The sequence below is a fragment of the Lichenostomus cassidix genome, chromosome 22 (genome assembly GCF_008360975.1).
Source record: "Lichenostomus cassidix isolate B80296 chromosome 22, HeHo_3.0, whole genome shotgun sequence".
NCBI lineage: Eukaryota > Metazoa > Chordata > Aves > Passeriformes > Meliphagidae > Lichenostomus > Lichenostomus cassidix.
Window position 1 is genome coordinate 501,614 of NC_139502.1, and position 19,741 is coordinate 521,354.

The window sequence follows — 19,741 nt, forward strand, 5'->3', positions numbered from 1 at the left end:
AGCTCTACGAGCAGTTGTCACTGGTGCCTCCATAGACAGGTGTAGTTTCATCAAGTGTGTGTACATTTGAACAGCCCAGGTGAGGCTGCAGCAGAGCAAGGCAGGTGAGTCAGTAAGAGACACCACCCCATCAGCTGCAGTTGGGACCCTCTATGACTCTGCAGCTTCAATAGAATTACAGAATTAACATCACTTTCCCCTAAAACTGCACATGTGAATTCTCCCGCCCTTCCCACTCCCCCCGTACATGCACACACCAGGGTCGTCTACTTATTTATTTTGGCTTTTTCTGGAAAAGACATTAAATAACATTTAAAATGTATTTAACTTCCTGTTTTTTTTAACAAAGTGCATAACTTAAAAGCTGATCATTAGTATCCCATGTTAAGACTGTCCCTTTTCCTACTCCCATTGGAGATTTTAGCCAGCAGTAGTTCAGGTGCGACCGAGCAGCTCGGCTGTTCCTGCAGTCAGGTAAAGAACAGCTTCTGTTCCTTGGAAGGGGAGAACGGATGGAGGCTGCAAACAAAACCCTTCAAATGTGCAAATAACAGACAATGGAGGAAAAACAAACCAAGAGGCTGTGAGGAAAAAAGGCTCCTTACCCCATGCAGGGTGAAAGTCAGCAGGAGGAAAAGTGGTTTGGCTCTTCCAAAGGCTGCACAGCAACACCTCATACAGCACTGGAGCCCCAGCCCAGGCACTGAGCCAGCCTGGGGGCTTTGGTGGCCCGGGTGGGATTACAGAGGCTCTCTGGCCCTGTCCCCCTCGGAGCAGAGCTCCAAGGCAGTTGCAGACTGAGCTGCCTACGGAGCTGGTGTCATTCCTGCAGTGTCCAGACCCTGCTGGATCTGGGCTCCAACTTTGCTGGCTGCATTTTGTGTATTTAAAGCTAAAAACAAGGACTGGAGTGTGGCAGGCGCAAGATCTCCATCACCACCTGACAACCCGTGGGATGGCAGCACTGCTGCATGTCCCTGCAGGGCACAGAGGGCTCACAGTGCCCTGACACTGCCAGGAGCAGCTGCTGTTCCCCAGGCTGGACAGAGTTGGAGGTGAAGCTTTCCTCGGAGCAGGTACAGCTGGGCACTGGCTTGGTCAGTGCCGTGGGGAGGCCCTTGGTTTGCCAGCGTGGGCTGGGTGAGGGTGCTGAGACATCACTACCAACACACCACAGCAGGGAGGAGCACGAACATGCCACTCTCATGAGGTGCTTTATGGGGCAGCCCTGCCTGGCACGGCCCAGGGGTGCACAAACATGCAGCAACAGTGCAGGGACACGAGGGTAGCTGGTGGACAGACCCTGCTAGCTCAGCAGCAGCCTGTGCCCTGGGCTTCGCCTCCCAGCCCCACAGTCCTGGCGTGGGTGTTTGCATTAGCAGTCAGCAATCTCCCTCACTCCAAGGCTGCTGTAGCTCTCTTCACGCTGTGTGTTTAAGGCTTTTTCTCCAAGGTCCTGGTCTGTGAGTGTCCTCACCAAGCCAGGTGCAGGGCCAGGACCTCAGTGGGTTCTGAGCCCGGACAGCTCATCTGCCGCAGTGCTGGAGGAGCTGGTGTGGGGACTCACAGGGTGGAGGGTTAAAAGTACACGTTGCCACAGGGAGTCACTGTACAGGTGCTACGTGTGTTTTCCCTTGACAGTTTTTCCCCCCACCCTTACCCAAAATGGAGGAAAATCCATCCTTATCTCCAGGTAGCAGCAAGTACTTGGGAAGCAGCATGCAGGACATGGCAGCAGAGGAGACAGGAAGGCAGAGAAGAGGTCTGGACTTTCCTGGTGAGTACTCAGTGGAATTGGATCTAAGAAAGCAAAAGGAAAGCAGAGGAACAGCTGCAGTGGGGCAGCCAGAATCCACCCAGCACTGCCTCCTGGACCCTTCTTGGTTCTCTCCTCATGTCTTATCAGGCTCATGTGGGAAAGAAGCCAAAGGTGCTGACAGGCCAAAAAAAATGGCTGACAAGCTCCCTGCCTTGGATATTAGTCCCTCAAACAAACCAGATCTCCTCTGAGGCATCCTAGGAAATCCAGAAGGGGTTTAGGCAAAGGTGACTTACGGCCAGAACAGCACAGGTTGGTCATTGGCTTCCTGGTAAAGGTTGATCCAATGTGATGCCTTGTGTCTGGTAGATCTCCTTCAGAACCAGCAGAACAGTGTCCTCTGACTCCCTAGAGAAGGAGGACATGGGAATCAGAGGAGGATGCTTCCCTGCACTGTTAGGACATCTGTGATAGCTGGGGTAGATGTGGTGCTCTGCAGATGGAGGCAGCACAAGGCAAGAAGAACCACAGCAGTCTCCTTCCTCTGTCCCTGCCCACCCTCTGTGTGTTCCCTTGATCAGTTAAGGCTTTTCTTACTCTGGCTTTGAAACTGATGCCATTCTGCTTCCACCACACATGGATTTGAAGCCCTGAGGATTACGCAGACACTTACCAATAGCAGAGATGCCCCTGGAGTGCAAACAAATACTCATTGAAGCTCTCTATTGGCTTCTCCTGCAGCACGTAGTCGATGCGGTTCCCTCCATTCAGCCTCCCCACGTTGATGAGGGGGGTCTCTTCCTTCACTGTTGCAGGGGGCTCCTCTGGTTTTGTGTCTGGAGGAAGAGCAGTGCGGTTCAGCCACAGGGCACCAGCAGCCATGAAAATACCAAAGCAGGGCTCCCCTTTGCCCCTCTGTGGCTCATGCAGGGGAAAGGCACCTGAAGTGCACGCAAACAGCAGTGCAAGGGACAGCCAGAGGAGGGGGACGGGCTTAAAATGTGGTGTGATGTGCTGAGACGCCCCAGAAAACCCCTTCATCAGGTGCTGACAGGGGAAGGCCACGGCATCTGGGGAGAGCCAGGTGCATCTGCAGCACGAAAACGATCCCTTTGCTGGGCATAGATGAAGGGCAGTGTAGCTGCAGGAAACCAGGCACGCTGCTTTATGGGCAGCTCCCAAGGCTTCATCCCTGGCCCCATGCACCTCAGCACCAACCTGGCTGCTTCTCTGTGCCAATCTCTGCCTCTGCTTCAGCCTCAGTGCTTCCTGCCTCCAGGGCGGGCACAGGGGCACGGGTGAAGGACTGCCAGGCCACCCGCAGTGACCCCAGCAGGTTGTTCTTCAGGTCCACACTCATGCGTGTCAGCCCTTCCTTCAGTTCTGCAAGGCAGGATGGCAGTGGGTGTGGGGCTGGGGGCTGCAGCAGCGGCCCTGGGCTGGGGGACAGGGGCTGCCTGTGCCATACCAAGGTGCATCCTCTTCCTGCCCTTATGGTGCGGCAGCAGCATCGGCTCAAACTCCAGGTCTGGGACGATCATGGGCTCAATCCGATACGCCACTGGGTCAAACTGCACAGAGGAGGGGGACAGTGGCCAGGGCTTGTGGTCCACGTGTCTCACACAGGGCGGCTCTGGTTCTTATACCTACGGGGTGGAAGATGTTGAAGAAGCCTTTGCAGGTGGGCAGGCTGTAGTTTGGGTCGATGCGCTTCACTCCTCGCACTGTGAGAAACATCCCAATTGGAGAGCCAAAGGCAAAGAAGATGGTGGGCTTGTAGTTCAGCTGGGGGTAATTTGCCGAGACCTGAGAGAGGGAGGTTCAGATTTGTTCACGAGACAATATCCATGCTGATGTTACAAGGGCTTTGTGTGTACAGCCAGAGCTCAGGTGTTACCTGTCCTAAGCCAACATCCCGGTACTGGCAATTCCTGCCATCGTCTGTGCTGTGCTGGGATGGAGATTCTGGCTCAGCTCCGCATTCATTGCGCCCAGGAGCTGCTGAACTCTGATCCTGCAGCAGCACAAAGGGGTCCTTGTGTCAGAGGGATGGAATGGGATGAGATGGGATGGAATGAGCACAAGCTGTGCAGAAAACAAACCTTCATCTCTGTCTTGGTGCTGATGTAATGAAGTATTTTCATTCTTGGTCCTAAGGGAATTCTCATTTCTTTAAGGTTTTCCTCTGTGCACAAGAACTGGAAAATAAGCAAGGCAGGTATTAGTCCAGGAGCAGAGGTGTGATGAGTTGTCTGTTCTACGGGATTCTGTTCTTCCTCAGAGATGTTTCATGTGTGACTTGGTACCAGCAGATGTGCAGTGGTGGGATGATGGGGAAGAAAAGCAAAGAAGAGCCACAAGAGCCAGTAAAACATGGGAACTTCTCACCAGTGCTTGCCTATCCATTTTCTCCTTCTCAAAAACATCACAATACTCGGACAGCTCCAGCTTCTTCAGGATTTCTTTTACTTCCTCAATACCCCCAGTGTTTGAGGCTGTCCTGGACTCCTGTGAACAGATCCATAAGGGATCATGCTTTCTGCTCACCAGTGCAGGTTAGGGTCTCTCCCCCATTCCCACACAGCCACAGGAGCGAGGGGCTGGCGGCCTCCCATACCTGTGCATGGTGCCTGTCCTCCTTGGGATCAGCCTTCTGGTTCGTCAGGAGATCAAACAAAATGAGCGACCCTAGAAACCAGGCACGGACAGAGCATCAGCAGCTGGAGGGGAAGAGCCTGAGCCACCTCTTTTTTGGGACAGAAGAGCTGGATCCTGGACTTTTTATACAAGCAGATAGCAATAGGACAAGGGACAATGGCTTTAAACTGACAGAGGACAGGTTGGGTTAGATTATTTACTCAGGGGTGAAGCACTGGCACAGGTTGTCCAGAGCAGCTGTGGCTGCTGCACTCCTGGAAGCTGGGGTGGGGCTTGGAGCAACCTGGTCTAGTGCAAGGTGTCCCTTCCAACCCAAACCATCCTCTGCCTGTACCCTGCCTGCTCCCCTGGCACACTGATGCTCACAGGAGCCGCGGCTGAGCTCTTACCCAGGCTGTGCCCCGCGATGGACACTCCCCCCTTGAACTGCGGGTTCCTCTGCAGGAAGAGCTGGTGCAGGCGGTTCATCTCCGAGGCCACTGTGTCCACGATGGTCTGGCAATAGGTGGAGCTGTTGTAGAAGAACACGTCCAGGATCGTGTCATTGATGAAGTGACGCAGGCGGTTGATGCTGGGCAGCGTGATCCGCTCCAGGTCACTGCGGGGGAAAGAGGAGAGGGGGCTGCAGCTGGGGAAGCCATGGAACCCCACTGTGCTTCTAAAGCAAAATGTAAGTTCAGAGGAGGATTGACGCTGTCTCCAAGGATGTATGTTGTAATCCAGACCCTCAGCTCATCCCCAGACAGAAGGCAGAGCACAGCCTGTGCTCTTACATTCCAAGAATAAAGAGCCTGGCCTGCTTTCTGCCCTTGCTGGGGAACTGCAGAGCAGTGCTGCACTGCAGGAATTGGGTACTCAGTTCCCAGAGGCCTTTAGCAAGGTGTGGATGTCCACAGCCCCTCCTGGGATCAGCCAGGGAAAGGCAGAAGCTTCTGCTCTCCAGATGCTGATGGGAGCAGGTGCCTGCTGTCTGTCCTTCTCACCCCTATGCTAAACACTGACAGCTTTCCCTTTGCTCTTCCAACAGAAAAACTGCAGTTTCCAGGGGAGGTGGCTGTCAGACACTTACACATCCACGCCAGTGGAGTGGAGGGCACTGTGCCAGTTCACAGGCAGGAACTCCACCCGGCCAACCTGGTGCTGCTCCTGGGCCTTCTTGAAGTGTGCTTGCAGCATGCTTAGGGACACGTTCCTGAAATCATTCACTGGAAAAGAGAATAACTCTTAGGGAGATCCACCGGGCTCCAGGGCCAGCCCGTGGCACCAACAACACTTAATACGATGAAAGATCATTAAGGGGAAATCCCACTGGGGTCTTTAATCTGCTGCTGCTCCCCTAAGTCCCTGAATCTTTAACTAGAGATCAGGGGAGGCTCCATATCCTGCCACGTGTGCTTACTGGATGTTGCTGCCCTATCTGTTCCTCATTCACAGGGCAGGGCTTTAGGCAGTCTGGCAGTCAGGATAAGGTACTTTCAGAAATTTATAAAAAATAACTCTGTTGTGAAGCAAAATTGATGAACGGCAATTGCCTAAACCTTTCCAGAAGGTGGGATTTGGTGGGTTGGTGAATGTTCCATTCACAATCCCAGAGTCAGTAGGCTTGGCCATGCAGCCTGCCAGTGTGTCACGATGGTTTGATGCACCCTGACAGCATCTCACATTGCTCAGGATGAGGCTTTTCCTGGCCAGAGCCCCTGCAGGCTCACAGCTCTCACACCTACCACACTGCACGATGCTCCTGAAGCGGATGTCACAGGCAGGGCCAATCCCGTGCACCACGAACACCAGGTGGTCGATCTGCAGAGGCTCTCCTGAGGAGGGGAGAGAGCAGCTCAGGGCACAGGTACTGCAGAGACAGAGCCTAACAGGGAACAGACCTGTTGGAAGCACCGCTGTGATGGACTGGAGCCTCCTGCCCTCACCTCAACCTGTGAAAACCCTCGTTAGTGCCTGGATTCACACCGCCGGTGGTGGCATTTCTCATGTCCTGATATAATGAGCCACCTGCCCTGGGATGGATCTGCACCAACAGGGCAGCAGGGGAAGGTGTGGTGCTTCATTCCCATTTTGCCACCACCCTCACTCCAGCAGGAGCAGATGCTCCTGGCAGTTCAGCCCTGCCCAGCTGTGGGCATCATTCAGCACAGAGAAAGGCAGGACCAGGAGGTCTCAGTCCAGCTGCCCCATGCCCAGCCCACCCTGATGATCCACCACAGCCCCATGGAGCTGCATCTCCCAGGCAGGCCTCAGGTGGAGTCAGGGCTTGTTCTCTACTTCCCACACAGCTCAGTTTGCATACGTGCCTTCCTGAGGGCAGGCATGCATGGAAAATGGTGTAACTGCCTGACCTCCTCATGGGGACAAGTCCTGAGTCTTGACTAGGAGTTCAGGGCAGCTGAGAGGGGACAGAGCTGACACTTGGCTGCAGAGGTGGGGAGAGCATGTGCCCCAGAGAGTCACCAGCATGCAGGTGAGTGATAAACCCCTGTGTTCCTACCAAGGAAAGAAGCTCTCCTCCTGTACAAATACACATGTCAAGACCTCAGGGGTAATTTCAGGCACTGGAACAACAGCTCTGTGTCTGTGCAGGAGCTGGAAGCCCATCACCCTCCCTCTGGATCTGCAGCTCTGCATGTTCACTGACGCTGCAGCTTGCTGGAGCTGGGGAGGTTTCTGAAACCATTTGGTTCCTTTTGGCACAAAATGTTTTGACATGCATGTCACTTAGAGGATCATGGGAGCTTCTTTTTCAGTGAACGGGTTGGAAAACACTTCACAGGGCTGGGTGGAAGGGAGCAGCAAGCTCACCATTGGGGATCTCAACAGCAATGTTCTCCACTCCTCTCTTCACAGTGCGGGGCCGACCTTGTTCTGTGGGGGTGGAGACCCAGTCGTCGGAGCTGGCAACAGGGTGGTAGTGAACCATCAGCTTGGGAACAAGAAGAGCCTGTCAGTGACCTGGGAGCAGAGACAGCTCTGGCTACAGCAGCTGCCGGCTGACACGGGGTGGTACCAGACTGTGCTGGGCAGAGCCCTTTGCACAAAGAGGTGTTGAAAAGAAACGTGAAGCTGTTGGCAGACTGGGCTACCCCTGCCCTCTGCTCTGGTATAGACAGGTGAGGACAAATGCATTGGAAGGGGACAGCACAAAGAGACCCAAGGGGATGTCCTTGCTGGTCACCACAGAGATCACCAGGCCCTGCTCACCTTTGGGTTGTGCAGGATAATGACTTCTCTGTTGGGGGACTCCAGCTTCTTCTTCCACTCATCCAGGGTCACGGCAATCATGTAAGCTTCCTACAGAAGAGAACATCCTCTGTGAGTCAGCTGGAGGCATTCCCATGAACGTTCAACCTCTTGGGACGTTCCCCACCCAGTTTTCAGAATCTCTTATCAATGCTTTGCAAAAGAGGCAGAGAAATCAGCTGGAGGAACAGCAGGGTCATCCCAGGATGACCTGCTGAGAGTGTTTAAGAACTCCCTGCTTTGGCAGCAGCAGCATCAGACTGTCCCATCAACTTAGGACCGTATTTTTGGTACATCGGAATAAAGATTATTGCAAAGATGTGTATTTTTTATACATCTGTTTGCATCTTCCCAGAGGAAAGCCTGGTATTTTAAGGTGTTGTAGAAGGATGCACCAGGGCCGGACGAGGGCAGGGGAAGGGGAGGCCATGGCAGCGCTCACAGTTACATCAATCAGCTGCGGGAATGCCATGCCAAAGCCTCTTTGGAGTTCATGTCCTCAAGCCTGGCTGTGGTGCCAGTGGCCTCACATGAGGTTTGGGACATCAGAGACAGTATGTGACAAGGAGAAGCTGAGAAGGAAACAAACGGGAAAGGTGTGTTTACCTCCAGTTCCTCACTGAAGGACTCCGAGTAGGGAATATACTTATTGTCCTTATCTCCCTTGTAAAACCAGGTGCAGCGACGCACTTCAGACACCTCCTCCTCCCAGTACACAGCAACTCTCTGCCGCGTCCGCAGGTGCACATCATACCTACCCCCCGACGTCGGGACAACCACGTCATCCTGGTCATTCCCTGCACGAATCAAGGCCTGGAATTAATCATGAGATGCCTGGAACGGCGAGTTCCCAGAGGGATGAGGCTGGAGCATCCCCTTGGGCAGCACAGCGGAGCAGGTCTGAGCCATGGCAGCAGATGCCAGTGTTCTCTGTAGCCAAGGTCAGAGAGCAGTGTTGGGGCATTCTGGGAGAGATGCCCCAAGTCGGACTTCCCCCAGAGGCAGAAGGTAAGATAAAAACATTATGCTACACTGTCTTTCTCTCTAGAGCAGGCACATGCTTACATGGCCTCTTCCTGCCTCAACTGGAGGGTAAAAGGGTATCTGTGGCCCTGGCAAGTTCATTGTGTAACAGTGGGGGTGCACCAGGGTCTCCTGTCGCTAAGCCATTCCTCTCTGAAATGGAGAACTCCCTACAAACCCCAATACAGATCTCAAACTCTGTGAATTTTGCTGCCTTTTGGGTCTGCCTGTGGGCTGGGCTTGTGGCACAGCACCCCGTGCCAGACTGGGACAGGCAGCGGCACTGAGGATGGGCAGCACAGCCTCTAATCCGAAACTTCCTGGGCGAGGGAGGATAGGAGCCAACCCTTGGGCAATCGGAGCTCTGCCTGTGGCAGCAGCAGGTGGCACAGATGGTGACATTTGGCACGCAAGGGCCTCAGCACAGGGTTCAGAGCTGACCCCCAATCCCTGCTCCCATAGCAGGCACAGCTCCATGCTTTCACACAAAGGGAATCTCCCAGTGGAATTCCTGCAGTCCTGCTAGCACTCTCCCAGCCTCACTAGAGAACGCTTTGCAGTATGATTATATATAATTTAGAGCAGTATCAGTTGAATGGGGTCAGACCATTTGATGCATCCAAACAGCTCAGTTATTGGGAGCAGGCACGTGGCCAAAAAAGGGGCCAATTTAAAATTCCTCGAGGGAAAAGCTAGCATCCCAGGTGGAAGCCATGGATGCATCCAGGGAATTTTTCCCTGGTACCCAGACAGTGCTTCCCCCAAGCCCACACCTGATGCTCCCCTGTCAACCTCACAAGGCCCCTTCCTTATGGTGATTTAAGAGCAGGGACATGGGATGTAGAACCAAAGGGCGGCTGGGGGCAGCAGGAGGCCGGTGGTGGGACCCCCGCCCGCGGCGGATGCGCTCTGCCCGCGCTCCCCCGGCCCATCCCGCCCTACCTGCGCCGTGCGCCTCCTCCAGCCGCTCCGAGTCCTGCGCGCTGAAGGGAACCCACCGCTCCCGCGTGTCCGTGACCTTGCAGTAGAACCAGTGCGGAACCACCGCCTCGTAGCGCCCGCCGGGCTCCTGTTCCGGGGGCTCGGCGACAGCCGGGGGCGGCCGCGGCGGCTCCTGAGCCGACATGGGGCTGCTGCGGGGAGAGCGCGGAGACCCCGGGAGCGCCTGTCCCGCCGGCACCGGGGGCTCTGCGGGTCTCTCCCTGCGCCGCGGGGATCCCACCCCGGCCCCGAGCGGCTCCGGCCCCGCTGCTCTGGCGGCTGCTGCGGCGGCGCGGCCCGGCTCGGGCAGCAGCGCAGGCTCCGCTCCGCCACCGGCGCCCGCCCAGCCCGGGGCGGTGCTGCCCGCGGCCCGCCTCTGCCGTCACCGCCGGGGCGGAGCGGGGATTGCCCGCAATCACTGCCCGCAGTCCCTGCCTGTAGCTGTTGCCTGCAACCCCTGCCCGCAACCTTTGCCTTCAGCCCCTCCCTGCAGCCCTGCCTGCAGCTCTTGCCCTCGATCCCTGCCCGTGACCCCTGCCCATGTTCCCTGCCTGTGAACCCTGCCCCGCTGGCAGCGGCCCGGGCGGGTCAGTGCCCAGGAGCCACCGCAGGCAGTGCCAGCGCTTGTCGGGACTGTCGGGTCCCAGCCAGGAGCCCCGTGGGTCACTGCAGCCCCAAGCCGGATGGGCGGCACTGGGGTGCAGGGAAACACCCGTCCTCATGCCAGCTGCCTCCCACGTGCGGCAGGAACAAACACTTGAGCATGGGGTGATTGCACCAGAAACCACAAGGTGCTGATTTAATGTTTGTTTTTCAGTCCCTCTCTGACCCTTTAGCCTCGGTGGTGATTGAGAAACCCTCTGCTGAGGGCGGACACTGCTGGAGAAGCAACGGGTAACCCCAGAGTAAGAGTTTGGTTTCTGTAGAGATGAACCCAGTGATAAACAGAGACAGACTTTCTAATTTGGGGTTTTTGATGTGGGTGGATGCTTCAAGATAAACCAGTTGCCAGAAACTGCCATCCTAGAGCTCATCACCACCGTGGCAGGGACTGGCGAGGAAAACGGAAGGACCAGGAGCACTAAAATCCGCAGTTCTGCAGCTGGAAAGCAAATGTCTGCAATCCTCGCCCGTGCAGAGCCCGCACCAGTCGGTGCTGACACAGCTCCTGCCCGTGTCTGACTCTCCGTTTGGATCACCTGGCCGAGCCGTGACCCACTTTGGTCCTGTGTGGAGGCAGAGGCAGCAGGTAGGGATGCAGTTACAGCAGCATTTCCTGCAGGCTGAGGTGTGGGATGTGTGCCCTGATCCCTGATCCCAGCTCGGCTCAGCTTTGGGGGTAACACAAAAAACCCACCCAGGGAAGCCAGAATGTCACACGCAGCCACACCGTCCCCCAGAGCTGTTCATGTCCCCATGCCCTGCAATGATAACCTGCCATCTCAGCCCACTGCTTCATGTTCTCTCGTGTGCTTTTCTCTAGGGATTTACATAACCCTCTGCCAAGGAGGCAGGAACAGGAAATATTGTTCAGGAATGTTACCTGGATGGGTTCAGCTGGTCTGGGAAGAGGTGACATTCAGGGGGAGCTGGGCCACTGCTTCACAAGTGACAGTGACAGGGCAGCACTCTGGGTACTGTGATTTGCTTTGATCTCCCAGTATCGCCAGCAATCCCCAGGAGGCAGATTCCAGGCTGGAAGCATGGAATAGCTCAGCCTGGCTGCTCTCTGCCTGACACAAAATGAAACAGCAGCTGAGCCTTTCCCTGTCCCAGGACATCCAGCTCCCTCCTGGCTCACCCTGGACGTGGCTGGCCGTGCAGGATGATCACACGTGATCATGGACACATCCAACAAGCTCCAAAGGTCAGTCCTGTGCCCACAGCCCTGTCTGGGAATGTGGGATCTGCCGGGTGTCTCCGGGGCATCGGCTGGCTGTCAGTGTACAGAGTGCATGATGAGAGCACTCCCAGCCTCAGGAATCCTAAATCCCCTCCAGACCCCTTCCAAAATTCAGCCATTAGCCGTGGAGCCCCAGCTAGAGGCTCCTGGAGCATGTTCACTGCCTGGAGGCAATAGGGCACCCTGGCACCCCACACCAGTCTTCCAGATGTTCCATTCACCCCTGACCTTGGCACCGACACAGCCAGGCTGGAGTTTCAGACCGAGTTACACAACCTTCCCCACCGCAGCTCTTTAAAGAAAAAGAGACTTTGAGACATCTCAGTTACAAAATAACATTTAAAACTTGTCAGGGTTTATTAAGTATCACACACAGCTGTGAGCTGCTGTGCAGGTTGTAACCAGGAGGCAGGAACAGGTCGAGCTGTTCCCTCCGCCATGGTGCTGCACAGTGGGACACAAAACTCGCAGGATGGAGAGGGACATTAAACAGGGGATTTTTATCCAAGTGACCTGGAAATCACTTCCAAGCATCCTGCACCTGTTCTTTCCTCAGCTTGTGCTTCTTCTTTCCAGTGACAGAACTGGGGTTTCCAGTCTGTGTTCCCATGTCCATGGGGACACCCCACACTGGCTCTTCGCCACAGAAGAGGAACACCACGACATGACATGTGCCACCACAGTCCCTCCCTCCAGCACTTCAGTGTCGCTCCTTGAGTGCACTAAACCCAAACAACCCCCATGAGGACACACGGGGTTTATGGCAAGGGAGCTGAAGCTGAAAATACAGGCAGTGAGGACAAGCCCAGAGTCTTGATTGGTGGCTGCACATTGCAGCACATCTGACAAGTGTTTAAAGACTGACTGTGGCTGTAGGAGGCACCTGGAGATTGGGCCTGGTCTGGGAAACTGTACGCAACCCCACAGGGCTCCATCCTCGGCCCAGTTCTCTTCAATATTTTAATTAAACACTTTTGCTGCTTCAAGCCTCTGTCACTTTGTCCTTTGTTGTTTGTTGGGGCTGGACTTCTGGGGTGGCTTTTTGGTGGGTTTGTTTCAATTTGTTGACTCAGGGCTTATTGCTATTCCATTGTCAATAGTGCGTAGCAGAAAGAGCTGAGATTTAAGAGAACTGAAACTCTTTGGAACCTCAACAACAGGCTGTGTGTTGTGGCTGATGTGCTTTCACAATCCCTTTCTTTCCAGTTTTTCCAGTATGGCCTGAATTCTGTGGACGGACTCTTTCCTGGCCTGCCGGACACTATCCTGGCCCCCAGTCTCAATGGAATCCAGCTCCAGCAGCAGCTTGGTCAACATCTCCTCCAGAAGCCGGTAGGATTTATCTGTCTTTTTCCCTACAAATTCATCCACCTCTTCTTCCAGCTGTTCAGCCTCCCCCATCACGTGGAGGATCCTCTGAATCTCTGGCTGGATGGCTGCAGGATTTGTGGAAGGCTGGTCAGCAGGTTTGAAGCCCAGCTCCCGGCTCCCGGCCACGGGCTTCCGTGGGGCGAGGTCATAGAGCTGGGGCTGGGCACTGTACTGCACCCGGGGCTGGGACGGGGCAGGCTTGGCCATCCTGTGCTCATTCACCGTCCCCAAGTGCCGGTGGTTGACATCAGAATAGTAACTGTGTTGGTTTGGGCTTGGCTCAGGTCTGTCATAGACAGAGTCCTGCAGTCAGAGGTAAAAAACATCTCTAAGTGCATTTCCCTTAAACCCAGAGGTCTCTGCTCTCATCCTGCACCAAATGGACAGGGCTGGGGAAGCTGGGGACAGGGACCTGTGCTCTCATCCTCAGCTGTTAGAAAGCAACACCCCAGCAAGGGGTACCTGTCCAGAGAATGAGTGTGAGCCCCTGAACGTTCTTTACCCAGGAACAAGAGAGATGCTGAACAGATTTCAGCACAGTCCTGTTTGGATAGACCGTGGGATCCCTCTCCGTGGGCAGCACATTCCAGAGCTGTTCCCAAGGAACAGCAGACCCCATCCCCAAGTCCCATCATCAGGGCTGCTACTGCCTGGGGATGAAAAACGTGGAGAATCAATTCCTGATCCAACCCAGAGAAAGCCTGTCTGACCCATTTCAAGACCCGCCCCAGGACATCTAGTCCCTCCAGTTCATTATGGAATCACAGCCATGGATTTTAGTCTTTTGTATGCAAACAGGACCTCACCTGTCCCTGTGACTCCCAGGTGGGAGGGTGGGAAGGAGCCCCACTGCTGGTCCAGGACGGGTGTGAATCAGAGACGTAGAGGTTGCCATGCCCTGAGGCTGCAGGCCAGGCGTAACGCGGCTGCACCCCATAGACAGAGGGGGGGCCCCACGTGTCCTCTGGGGTTCTGGGCTGTGGCACAGAGCCCTGCCCTGTGACCCCTGCACTGCTGTCTCCATACGGATACTGTGGGATCGGCATTCCTGGGGTCTGCAAGAACAGGGGGAACAGGAATTACCACTGGGGTCACGCCCAGCACTCTCCCTCAGACAGCCCTGGGAGCTGCAGGGGGCAGTCAGGGACTGGTCAGGCTCTGCTCCCAGGGAACAAGGGACAGGACAAGAGGAAATGGCCTCAAGCTGTGCCAGGCGAGGTTCAAGTTGGACATCAGGAAGAATTTCTTCATGGAAAGGGTTGTCAAGCATTGGAACATAATGCCCAAGGAAGTGGTGGAGTCTCCACCCCTGGAGTGTCCAAGGAATGACAGGACATGGCACTCAGTGCTGTGGTCTGGGTGACAAGGTGGTGATTGGTCACAGGATAGACTCAATGATCTTGGAGGTCTTTTTTCAACCTCACTGATTCTGTGATTCCATGAAGTGGCTGCAGCTCAGGCTGGCTGCCCAATTCCTGCTTTCCTAGCCAAAAGCTCAGGGTCTCCAGAGAACAGGGTGACCACCAGTTTCTGTCAGAGTAAAACCAGGCAGGACAAGGTGCTCAAGAGCCAATGGGACCCCAGGCTCCACTGAAGCATGCCCTGCCACTGCCCCCCACTGCAGCCCCCAGACCAAACATCCCAGGAGCCACACACTCCGAGCCAGGGCTGAAGAGTGTCCCTTACCTGTGGCGGGGAGTAGCCGGGGACCTGCTGCCTGCGGAGTGCAGAGCCTTCGGTGGGACACTCCGGGGGGACATAGCTCCAGGCGGGAGCGGGTGACGGGGGCCGGTAGAGGCCTGTGGGCTCTGTGGGGTAGGGGCTCCGCGGAGGCCCCGAGCAGTAGAAGCCCCGTGCCTGTGGCAGGCTGGCATAGTGTGGGTATGGGGGGCTGTAGGCTCCATTGGCATAGGGAGAATCCATCGCCTGGGGAGAAGGGAAGAGCACAGGAAAGGTGATGGGAAATGGACATGGCCAGAGATGCTCTGAGAACAAGGATTGGCCCTTCCTGCAGCATTTAACCAGGGGGTTCCTTTGCCCTCAAACTGATCTGTGCCAGTTTTAGGCTTTCCTGATCTAACCTGGCTGTACCAGGTCTCACACTGAGCTTAACCAGATCTGGGCTCAGGGACAGCTGTGCAGCCCCTCACAGTGAGCAGCTCCTGGAAGGTTTGATCCCAGCACTGCATCACTAACCAGAGGAAGGAAAACACTCCAGGAAAGTTCATTTCCCTGCTCATTCTCACACAGACACAATGCAAACAAACAAGCTCTGCCAGCCAGTGTTCAGCTCCTGGAGCTGCAGGTTGTGTGGGTCTGTGTAGGGAAGGTCTACACAACCAGGACACATCTGAGGATGTACCTGGATCCATCCCAGTAACTGGTTTGTATGGAAAGTGAGTTTCCACCTAACTGCAGAGAGGATAATTAAGCACAGGATTTCGGGAGCTCAGGGAATGACTCCCTCCCTGTAGCTTCGGGCAAGGCACTGCTTCACGGAGCAGAGGCTGTACAACCTGTGTGCGGGGTTTATGGAAGAGCCAGATCAGTCCTGCATATCCTAGAGCATAAACTAAACCACAGCCGTGGCTGGAGAGCAGATCCTGCTCCGCAAGGGCAAAGCCTTTCTCGTCACACGGAATTTTCACAGTAGCCCCAAACCCAGCCGCGATAGAACCCACAGCTAAGGGATCCGGCACTGCCCAGCCGTGGGATCGGATCCGGGACTGCCCAGCCGCGGGATCGCGGCTGTCCCGCTCAGCAAACCGGTCCGGGATCACCGCATTCCCCGATCGCTGCCTTCCCGGGATCTCTGCACTAAACATGTGCCCCAGAAACGTCCCCGTGAACCGTCTCGGCAGGCGGCGCTTCCCCGCGCTCTGCTCTGCCCCGTTACGCGCCCGAGGCTGTCCGCGAGCGGAGCCACGGCAAACCGCCGCGCCGTGCGAGGCTCCGGGCAGGGGTCAGGCTGGGGGCGCCGCCCGCGCCCCGGGACCGCCCGGCGCGCCCGTTACCGGGGCAGGGCCGGGCCGAGCGCCGCCCGCCCGCCCCGCGGGGCTGTGCCCGCCCGGTGCCCGCCCGCCCCGCGCCCCGTTACCTGCGCGGCCGCCGCGGGCGGGCGAGGGGACCCTGCGGGGCGCGGCGGGCCCAGCCCGGCCGCGCGGGGCTCCATGGCCGCCGCCAGCGCCACGCCCCTCGAGCGCCCCGCGCCCAATCGGCTGCCGCTCCCCGCCGGCGCGGCCAATCGGCGGCGGCTCCGCGCGCACGGCTGGCGCGGCTTAAAAGGGCAGCGGCGGGCGGTCCCTCCCAGCGCGGGCGGTTCCGGGGCGGCGGCGGCACCGGCGCATGGCGGCGCTTCCGCTGCGGGCGCGGCGGCACCATGAACTACATGCCCGGCACGGCCAGCCTGATCCAGGACATCGACAGTGAGTGCGGCCGGGGCTCCGCCGCCGCTTCAGGGGCGGCCCGTCCCCGCCGCGGGGGTTTGGACTCCCGCTCCCCCCGGGTCCTGCCCGCGGCTCTCCGTGGGGCGCCCGGACCCCTCTTCCCGCAGGGAGCCTCCCCCCGTGGGCTCCGGTCCCGCGTGGCGCTGCCCCGGGGCCGTGACCGACCCGCCGCTCTCCTCTCCCCGCAGAGAAGCACCTGGTGCTGCTGCGGGACGGCCGGACGCTCATCGGGTACCTGCGCAGCATCGACCAGTTCGGTACGGCGGGCTCGGGGCTCGGGGAGCTGGGGCCGCCTGGGCAGGGCATGAGCGGGAGGAGGGACCCGCGGTGCGCTTTGTGAATGTGTTTGTGCCGTGAGTTAAACACCCGCCTCTGTGCCGCATCCCCCTGGGCGTCACACAGATTTTTCCCAGAACTGGGAGCTTCCCCTGCCGTGATTGCATCCAGCGCTGATGTTCTGGCATCTCTTTTTGAGCAGAAACAGCGGGGTGATGTTCATCCTCCAACCAAGCACTCGCTCCTTGCCCAGAACTTGCAGCACCAATATCAGCATCATCTTCTCTGCTCCCGTCGGCACGGGGGGCTTGGGTGGGCTCAGTGCCGGGGCGGAGAGAGCTGGGGAGTCTGTCGCTGCCTGCGGTGACCCGGCTCAGAGCAGCCAGCGAGTGATGGGAGAGCACCAGCGCAGTCACTGCTCTGCAGCTCTGCCTGGTGGGACGGGACGGGACGCTCTGTGCAGCCAGAATGCAGTGGAACGTGGGTGGTCTTCTGTCTCTCTTGTTGCTGCAGCAAACTTGGTCTTGCACCAGACTGTGGAACGCATTCACGTGGGGAAGAAGTATGGGGACATCCCTCGGGGCATCTTTGTCGTGAGGGGCGAGAACGTGGTTCTGCTGGGGGAAATTGTAAGTGAACAGCTCCCACTGCAGTCTGGGACTGAGCTGGGGGTGCTTGTGGTTTGTTCATGTCTGCTGTGAAATGTGGTCGCTGTCCTGGTGGAATTGGAGCTGCCTCCAGGGCCGGTTCAGGCTGAAGCATTGCAGAAATGCCAACCCGCAGGGCAGAGGTGCCTCCTGTCATCACAGCCCCTCTGGGATGGTATAATGGATGAAGAACAATGCAGAGGGAGCTGTGGGGAAGCTCCAGTTTGTAGCATTGCTGGAGGATGTCATTACTGCTTGCCTGTTACTCCTCTGCTGGCTCTGCACCAGGGGACACCTTCTGGGATGGGCTCTGGAGGAGCTGAGTGCTGTTTGCTTTGGGGTCCCCAGGAGCCCCTCCCAGGACTGTCCTGGGGGTCGCTAGCCACAGCCCCACCCCTCAGAGTGCCTCCAGCACCTCTGCTCTCTGTCCTCCACCCTTCGATGAGACTCATGGAAGGTGTGTGGGCACAGGTTCCTGCAGTCCAGGGATGCTGTGCAGAGCTGAACAGATCGTTTCTCCTGCAGGACCTGGAGAAGGAGAGTGACACACCTCTGCAGCAGGTGTCCATCGAGGAGATCCTGGAGGAGCAGCGGGTGGAGCAGCAGGCCAAGCAGGAGTCAGAGAAGCTGAAGGTGCAGGCGCTGAAGGAGCGAGGCCTCTCAGTGCCACGGGCAGACACGCTGGATGAGTACTAAAGCTGCTGCCCCTTTCATGCAAGGAGCAAGGGCTGCTCCATGACCTGCCTGGGCAGGGACAGATTTCTTTGGAAAGGCAGGTTTTATTTTCAGATTGTACTTTCCGTGGTGCTGGTAAACTGTACACAAATCATGCCTTTAGTCTCCTTGCGGAGAAGGAGACGAGGAGAGCCCAGCGCACCAGGAGTGCGAGTGTTTGTGTTTGGGAGGCAAATCACTCCTCCTTGGGTTTGTTTGCTTTTTCCTCCTCACATGACTCTGGGTGAGAGTTTTCCTTGACGTGTAAATAAATCCTTGATCCTGACATTGGTGGTTTTCCAGTATTCTGGTCCTGACAGTTCCCCCTCTTTCAGGAGCACTCCTCAGGCCAACTCTAGTCCCCTCCGTGTGCTGCACAGGGGGAGATGGGGCTCTAGGTCCTGCCATGGGTTGGGCTCACTCTGAGGGAAAACCTGTGGCAAGATCCTTCTCCCTGGGATGGGGAGCAGAACCTGGATACCCCCTGTACCTCAGCGAAGACTACCAGTACCCCCCCAGCCAGGCTGTGCCACTCCCCCACAGCTGAGCCCACTGATTACCAGCTGAACCCACTAATTCGCTGCTGATGAAGAGCTGCTGCACCTGGGGCACCACAGACCCTGCACCTCCTGCCCCTCCTTACCTCAGTGCTCCGGGGGAGTCGGTGCAGCTGTGTCGGGTTGGAGAGTCCTTTGCCCTCACTGTGTCCTGGCACTTCCGTGGGTAGGAGAGTCCTTGGCTGTGGCGCTGGGTCAGGGCTGGCTTTGGGCAGCTGCCAGGCTCCAGGAGCCTCCTGGGTGTGAGCAGGAAAGGGCAAACCTCAGCAGGGTCAATCCCTGTGGAACCTCAGGCTGCTTTCCTGGGCAGTGAGGGAGTTCTCTGGGGGAAGAGTCTGTGCTGGGTGGACAGAGGACAAGTGCAGCTCTGCTTGCTTGAGTGGGTGTTGTAAGTTTGGGAGTAGCAAAGATTTAAACAAGGAAAGGCAATTCCTTGTTTTAACCAAATTTAATAAAAAGCATTTATGGAGCTGCCTCCTGTGGCTGGAAAATCTCTGGCGGGAGAGTATGGCTTTTTGAGGGTATTTTTGCTGTCCCTGTTGGTTTGGGGGGTGTTTTGGGGTGAGGGGGGGGGATTAGGGCAGTGATGCACATGGTGGCTGGGGGAAGGTATGGGCTTGGGTGGTCCTGGCCCTCCAGGCTGGGGCTTCAGGGGGTGTAAAGAGCTGGACGTGTTCTTGTTGCACTGGAGCCTGTTGTGTTATCACCAGGTTGGTGTGTGACCTCGGTGGGCACCAGGGGCTGTGGTTTGTCTGTGCTCTCTAAATAGCAACATGGGCAGCCTTGGAAGGGGGGTGACACCCTCCTGGTCATGCTGCAGCAGGAGGGACAGGGTCACCCTGACAGAGCCTCCTCCTGCTCCAGCCACTGGGAAATGGGCTGGAAGAGGGGAATGTTCTCGAAGGGGGCTTGGCTGGGCAGGATGGGGGGCTCGGGGCAGCCTCAGCATTCCTGAGTCACTCAGCCTTCAGGCACTCGTGAATCTCTGGTGCCTTTGGTTGGCATCGATTCAGTTTTCACATTTTATACATTTGTGAATATTTGTGTCTCAAACCCTGTGATTTTGAAGTGAAAAGCTGCAAATGGAGCTGTGTGGTGACTTTGTGTAGGGGTTTGGGAGGTGTCTCAGGGGGGCTGAGTGGGGTGTCCTGGTTAAC

General features: G+C 56.8%; 3 protein-coding genes and 1 long non-coding RNA gene across 6 annotated transcripts; 2 read left to right on the top strand and 2 right to left on the bottom strand.

Annotated features, from left to right (window-relative positions):
• Window positions 1-261: 261 nt before the first annotated feature.
• Window positions 262-10,022, bottom strand: DDHD2 (DDHD domain containing 2). Its single transcript, XM_085080585.1, has 17 exons — window positions 9,632-10,022; window positions 8,273-8,463; window positions 7,628-7,717; window positions 7,229-7,349; window positions 6,142-6,231; window positions 5,487-5,622; window positions 4,807-5,015; window positions 4,377-4,447; window positions 4,148-4,267; window positions 3,862-3,957; window positions 3,657-3,773; window positions 3,410-3,565; window positions 3,228-3,330; window positions 2,978-3,142; window positions 2,433-2,595; window positions 2,056-2,167; window positions 262-1,800 (listed from the first exon to the last, which is right to left on the bottom strand). The coding sequence occupies exons 1-16, from the start codon at window positions 9,813-9,815 to the stop codon at window positions 2,077-2,079; spliced, it is 2,103 nt and encodes a 700-aa protein (XP_084936711.1). The 5' UTR covers window positions 9,816-10,022; the 3' UTR covers window positions 262-1,800; window positions 2,056-2,076.
• A 178-nt stretch (window positions 10,023-10,200) lies between these two features.
• On the top strand, window positions 10,201-12,564 carry LOC146427956 (uncharacterized). Its single transcript, XR_014856192.1, has 3 exons — window positions 10,201-10,919; window positions 11,154-11,537; window positions 12,150-12,564. It is a non-coding gene; the product is annotated as an uncharacterized LOC146427956 (long non-coding RNA).
• Window positions 11,899-18,916, bottom strand: BAG4 (BAG cochaperone 4). 3 transcript variants are annotated; one of them, XM_085080459.1, is made up of 4 exons: window positions 18,671-18,916; window positions 14,631-14,870; window positions 13,751-13,999; window positions 11,899-13,247 (listed from the first exon to the last, which is right to left on the bottom strand). In XM_085080459.1, exons 2-4 carry the CDS (start codon window positions 14,865-14,867, stop codon window positions 12,759-12,761), a joined length of 975 nt encoding a protein of 324 aa, XP_084936585.1. In that variant the 5' UTR covers window positions 14,868-14,870; window positions 18,671-18,916; the 3' UTR covers window positions 11,899-12,758. The 3 variants fall into 3 exon arrangements, with proteins under 3 accessions (XP_084936585.1, XP_084936584.1, XP_084936583.1); XM_085080458.1 differs by lacking the exon at window positions 18,671-18,916 and adding an exon at window positions 16,042-16,168; XM_085080457.1 differs by lacking the exon at window positions 18,671-18,916 and adding an exon at window positions 15,626-15,984.
• Window positions 16,226-18,313, top strand: LSM1 (LSM1 homolog, mRNA degradation associated). Its single transcript, XM_085080460.1, has 4 exons — window positions 16,226-16,369; window positions 16,579-16,647; window positions 17,180-17,295; window positions 17,839-18,313. The coding sequence occupies exons 1-4, from the start codon at window positions 16,324-16,326 to the stop codon at window positions 18,007-18,009; spliced, it is 402 nt and encodes a 133-aa protein (XP_084936586.1). The 5' UTR covers window positions 16,226-16,323; the 3' UTR covers window positions 18,010-18,313.
• Window positions 18,917-19,741: the final 825 nt, after the last annotated feature.

What these genes read in the sequence shown, in the direction of transcription:
- DDHD2 (XM_085080585.1), bottom strand. Translation starts at nt 9,815, where the DNA reads ATGTCGGCTCAGGAGCCGCCGCGGCCGCCCCCGGCTGTCGCCGAGCCC. An exon ending in AGGACAGGCACCATGCACAG is followed by an intron (nt 4,268 to 4,376) that starts GTATGGGAGGCC and finishes ATCTGTTCACAG; the next exon opens with GAGTCCAGGACAGCCTCAAA. An exon ending in CAGGAAGAGGATGCACCTTG is followed by an intron (nt 3,143 to 3,227) that starts GTATGGCACAGG and finishes CCTGCCTTGCAG; the next exon opens with AACTGAAGGAAGGGCTGACA.
- BAG4 (XM_085080457.1), bottom strand. Translation starts at nt 15,769, where the DNA reads ATGTTTAGTGCAGAGATCCCGGGAAGGCAGCGATCGGGGAATGCGGTG. An exon ending in CAGTGCCGGATCCCTTAGCT is followed by an intron (nt 14,871 to 15,625) that starts GTGGGTTCTATC and finishes CCTTCTCCCCAG; the next exon opens with GCGATGGATTCTCCCTATGC. An exon ending in CCTGGGAGTCACAGGGACAG is followed by an intron (nt 13,248 to 13,750) that starts GTGAGGTCCTGT and finishes CTCTGACTGCAG; the next exon opens with GACTCTGTCTATGACAGACC.
- LSM1 (XM_085080460.1), top strand. Translation starts at nt 16,324, where the DNA reads ATGAACTACATGCCCGGCACGGCCAGCCTGATCCAGGACATCGACA. An exon ending in CCTGATCCAGGACATCGACA is followed by an intron (nt 16,370 to 16,578) that starts GTGAGTGCGGCC and finishes CTCTCCCCGCAG; the next exon opens with AGAAGCACCTGGTGCTGCTG. An exon ending in TGGTTCTGCTGGGGGAAATT is followed by an intron (nt 17,296 to 17,838) that starts GTAAGTGAACAG and finishes TTTCTCCTGCAG; the next exon opens with GACCTGGAGAAGGAGAGTGA.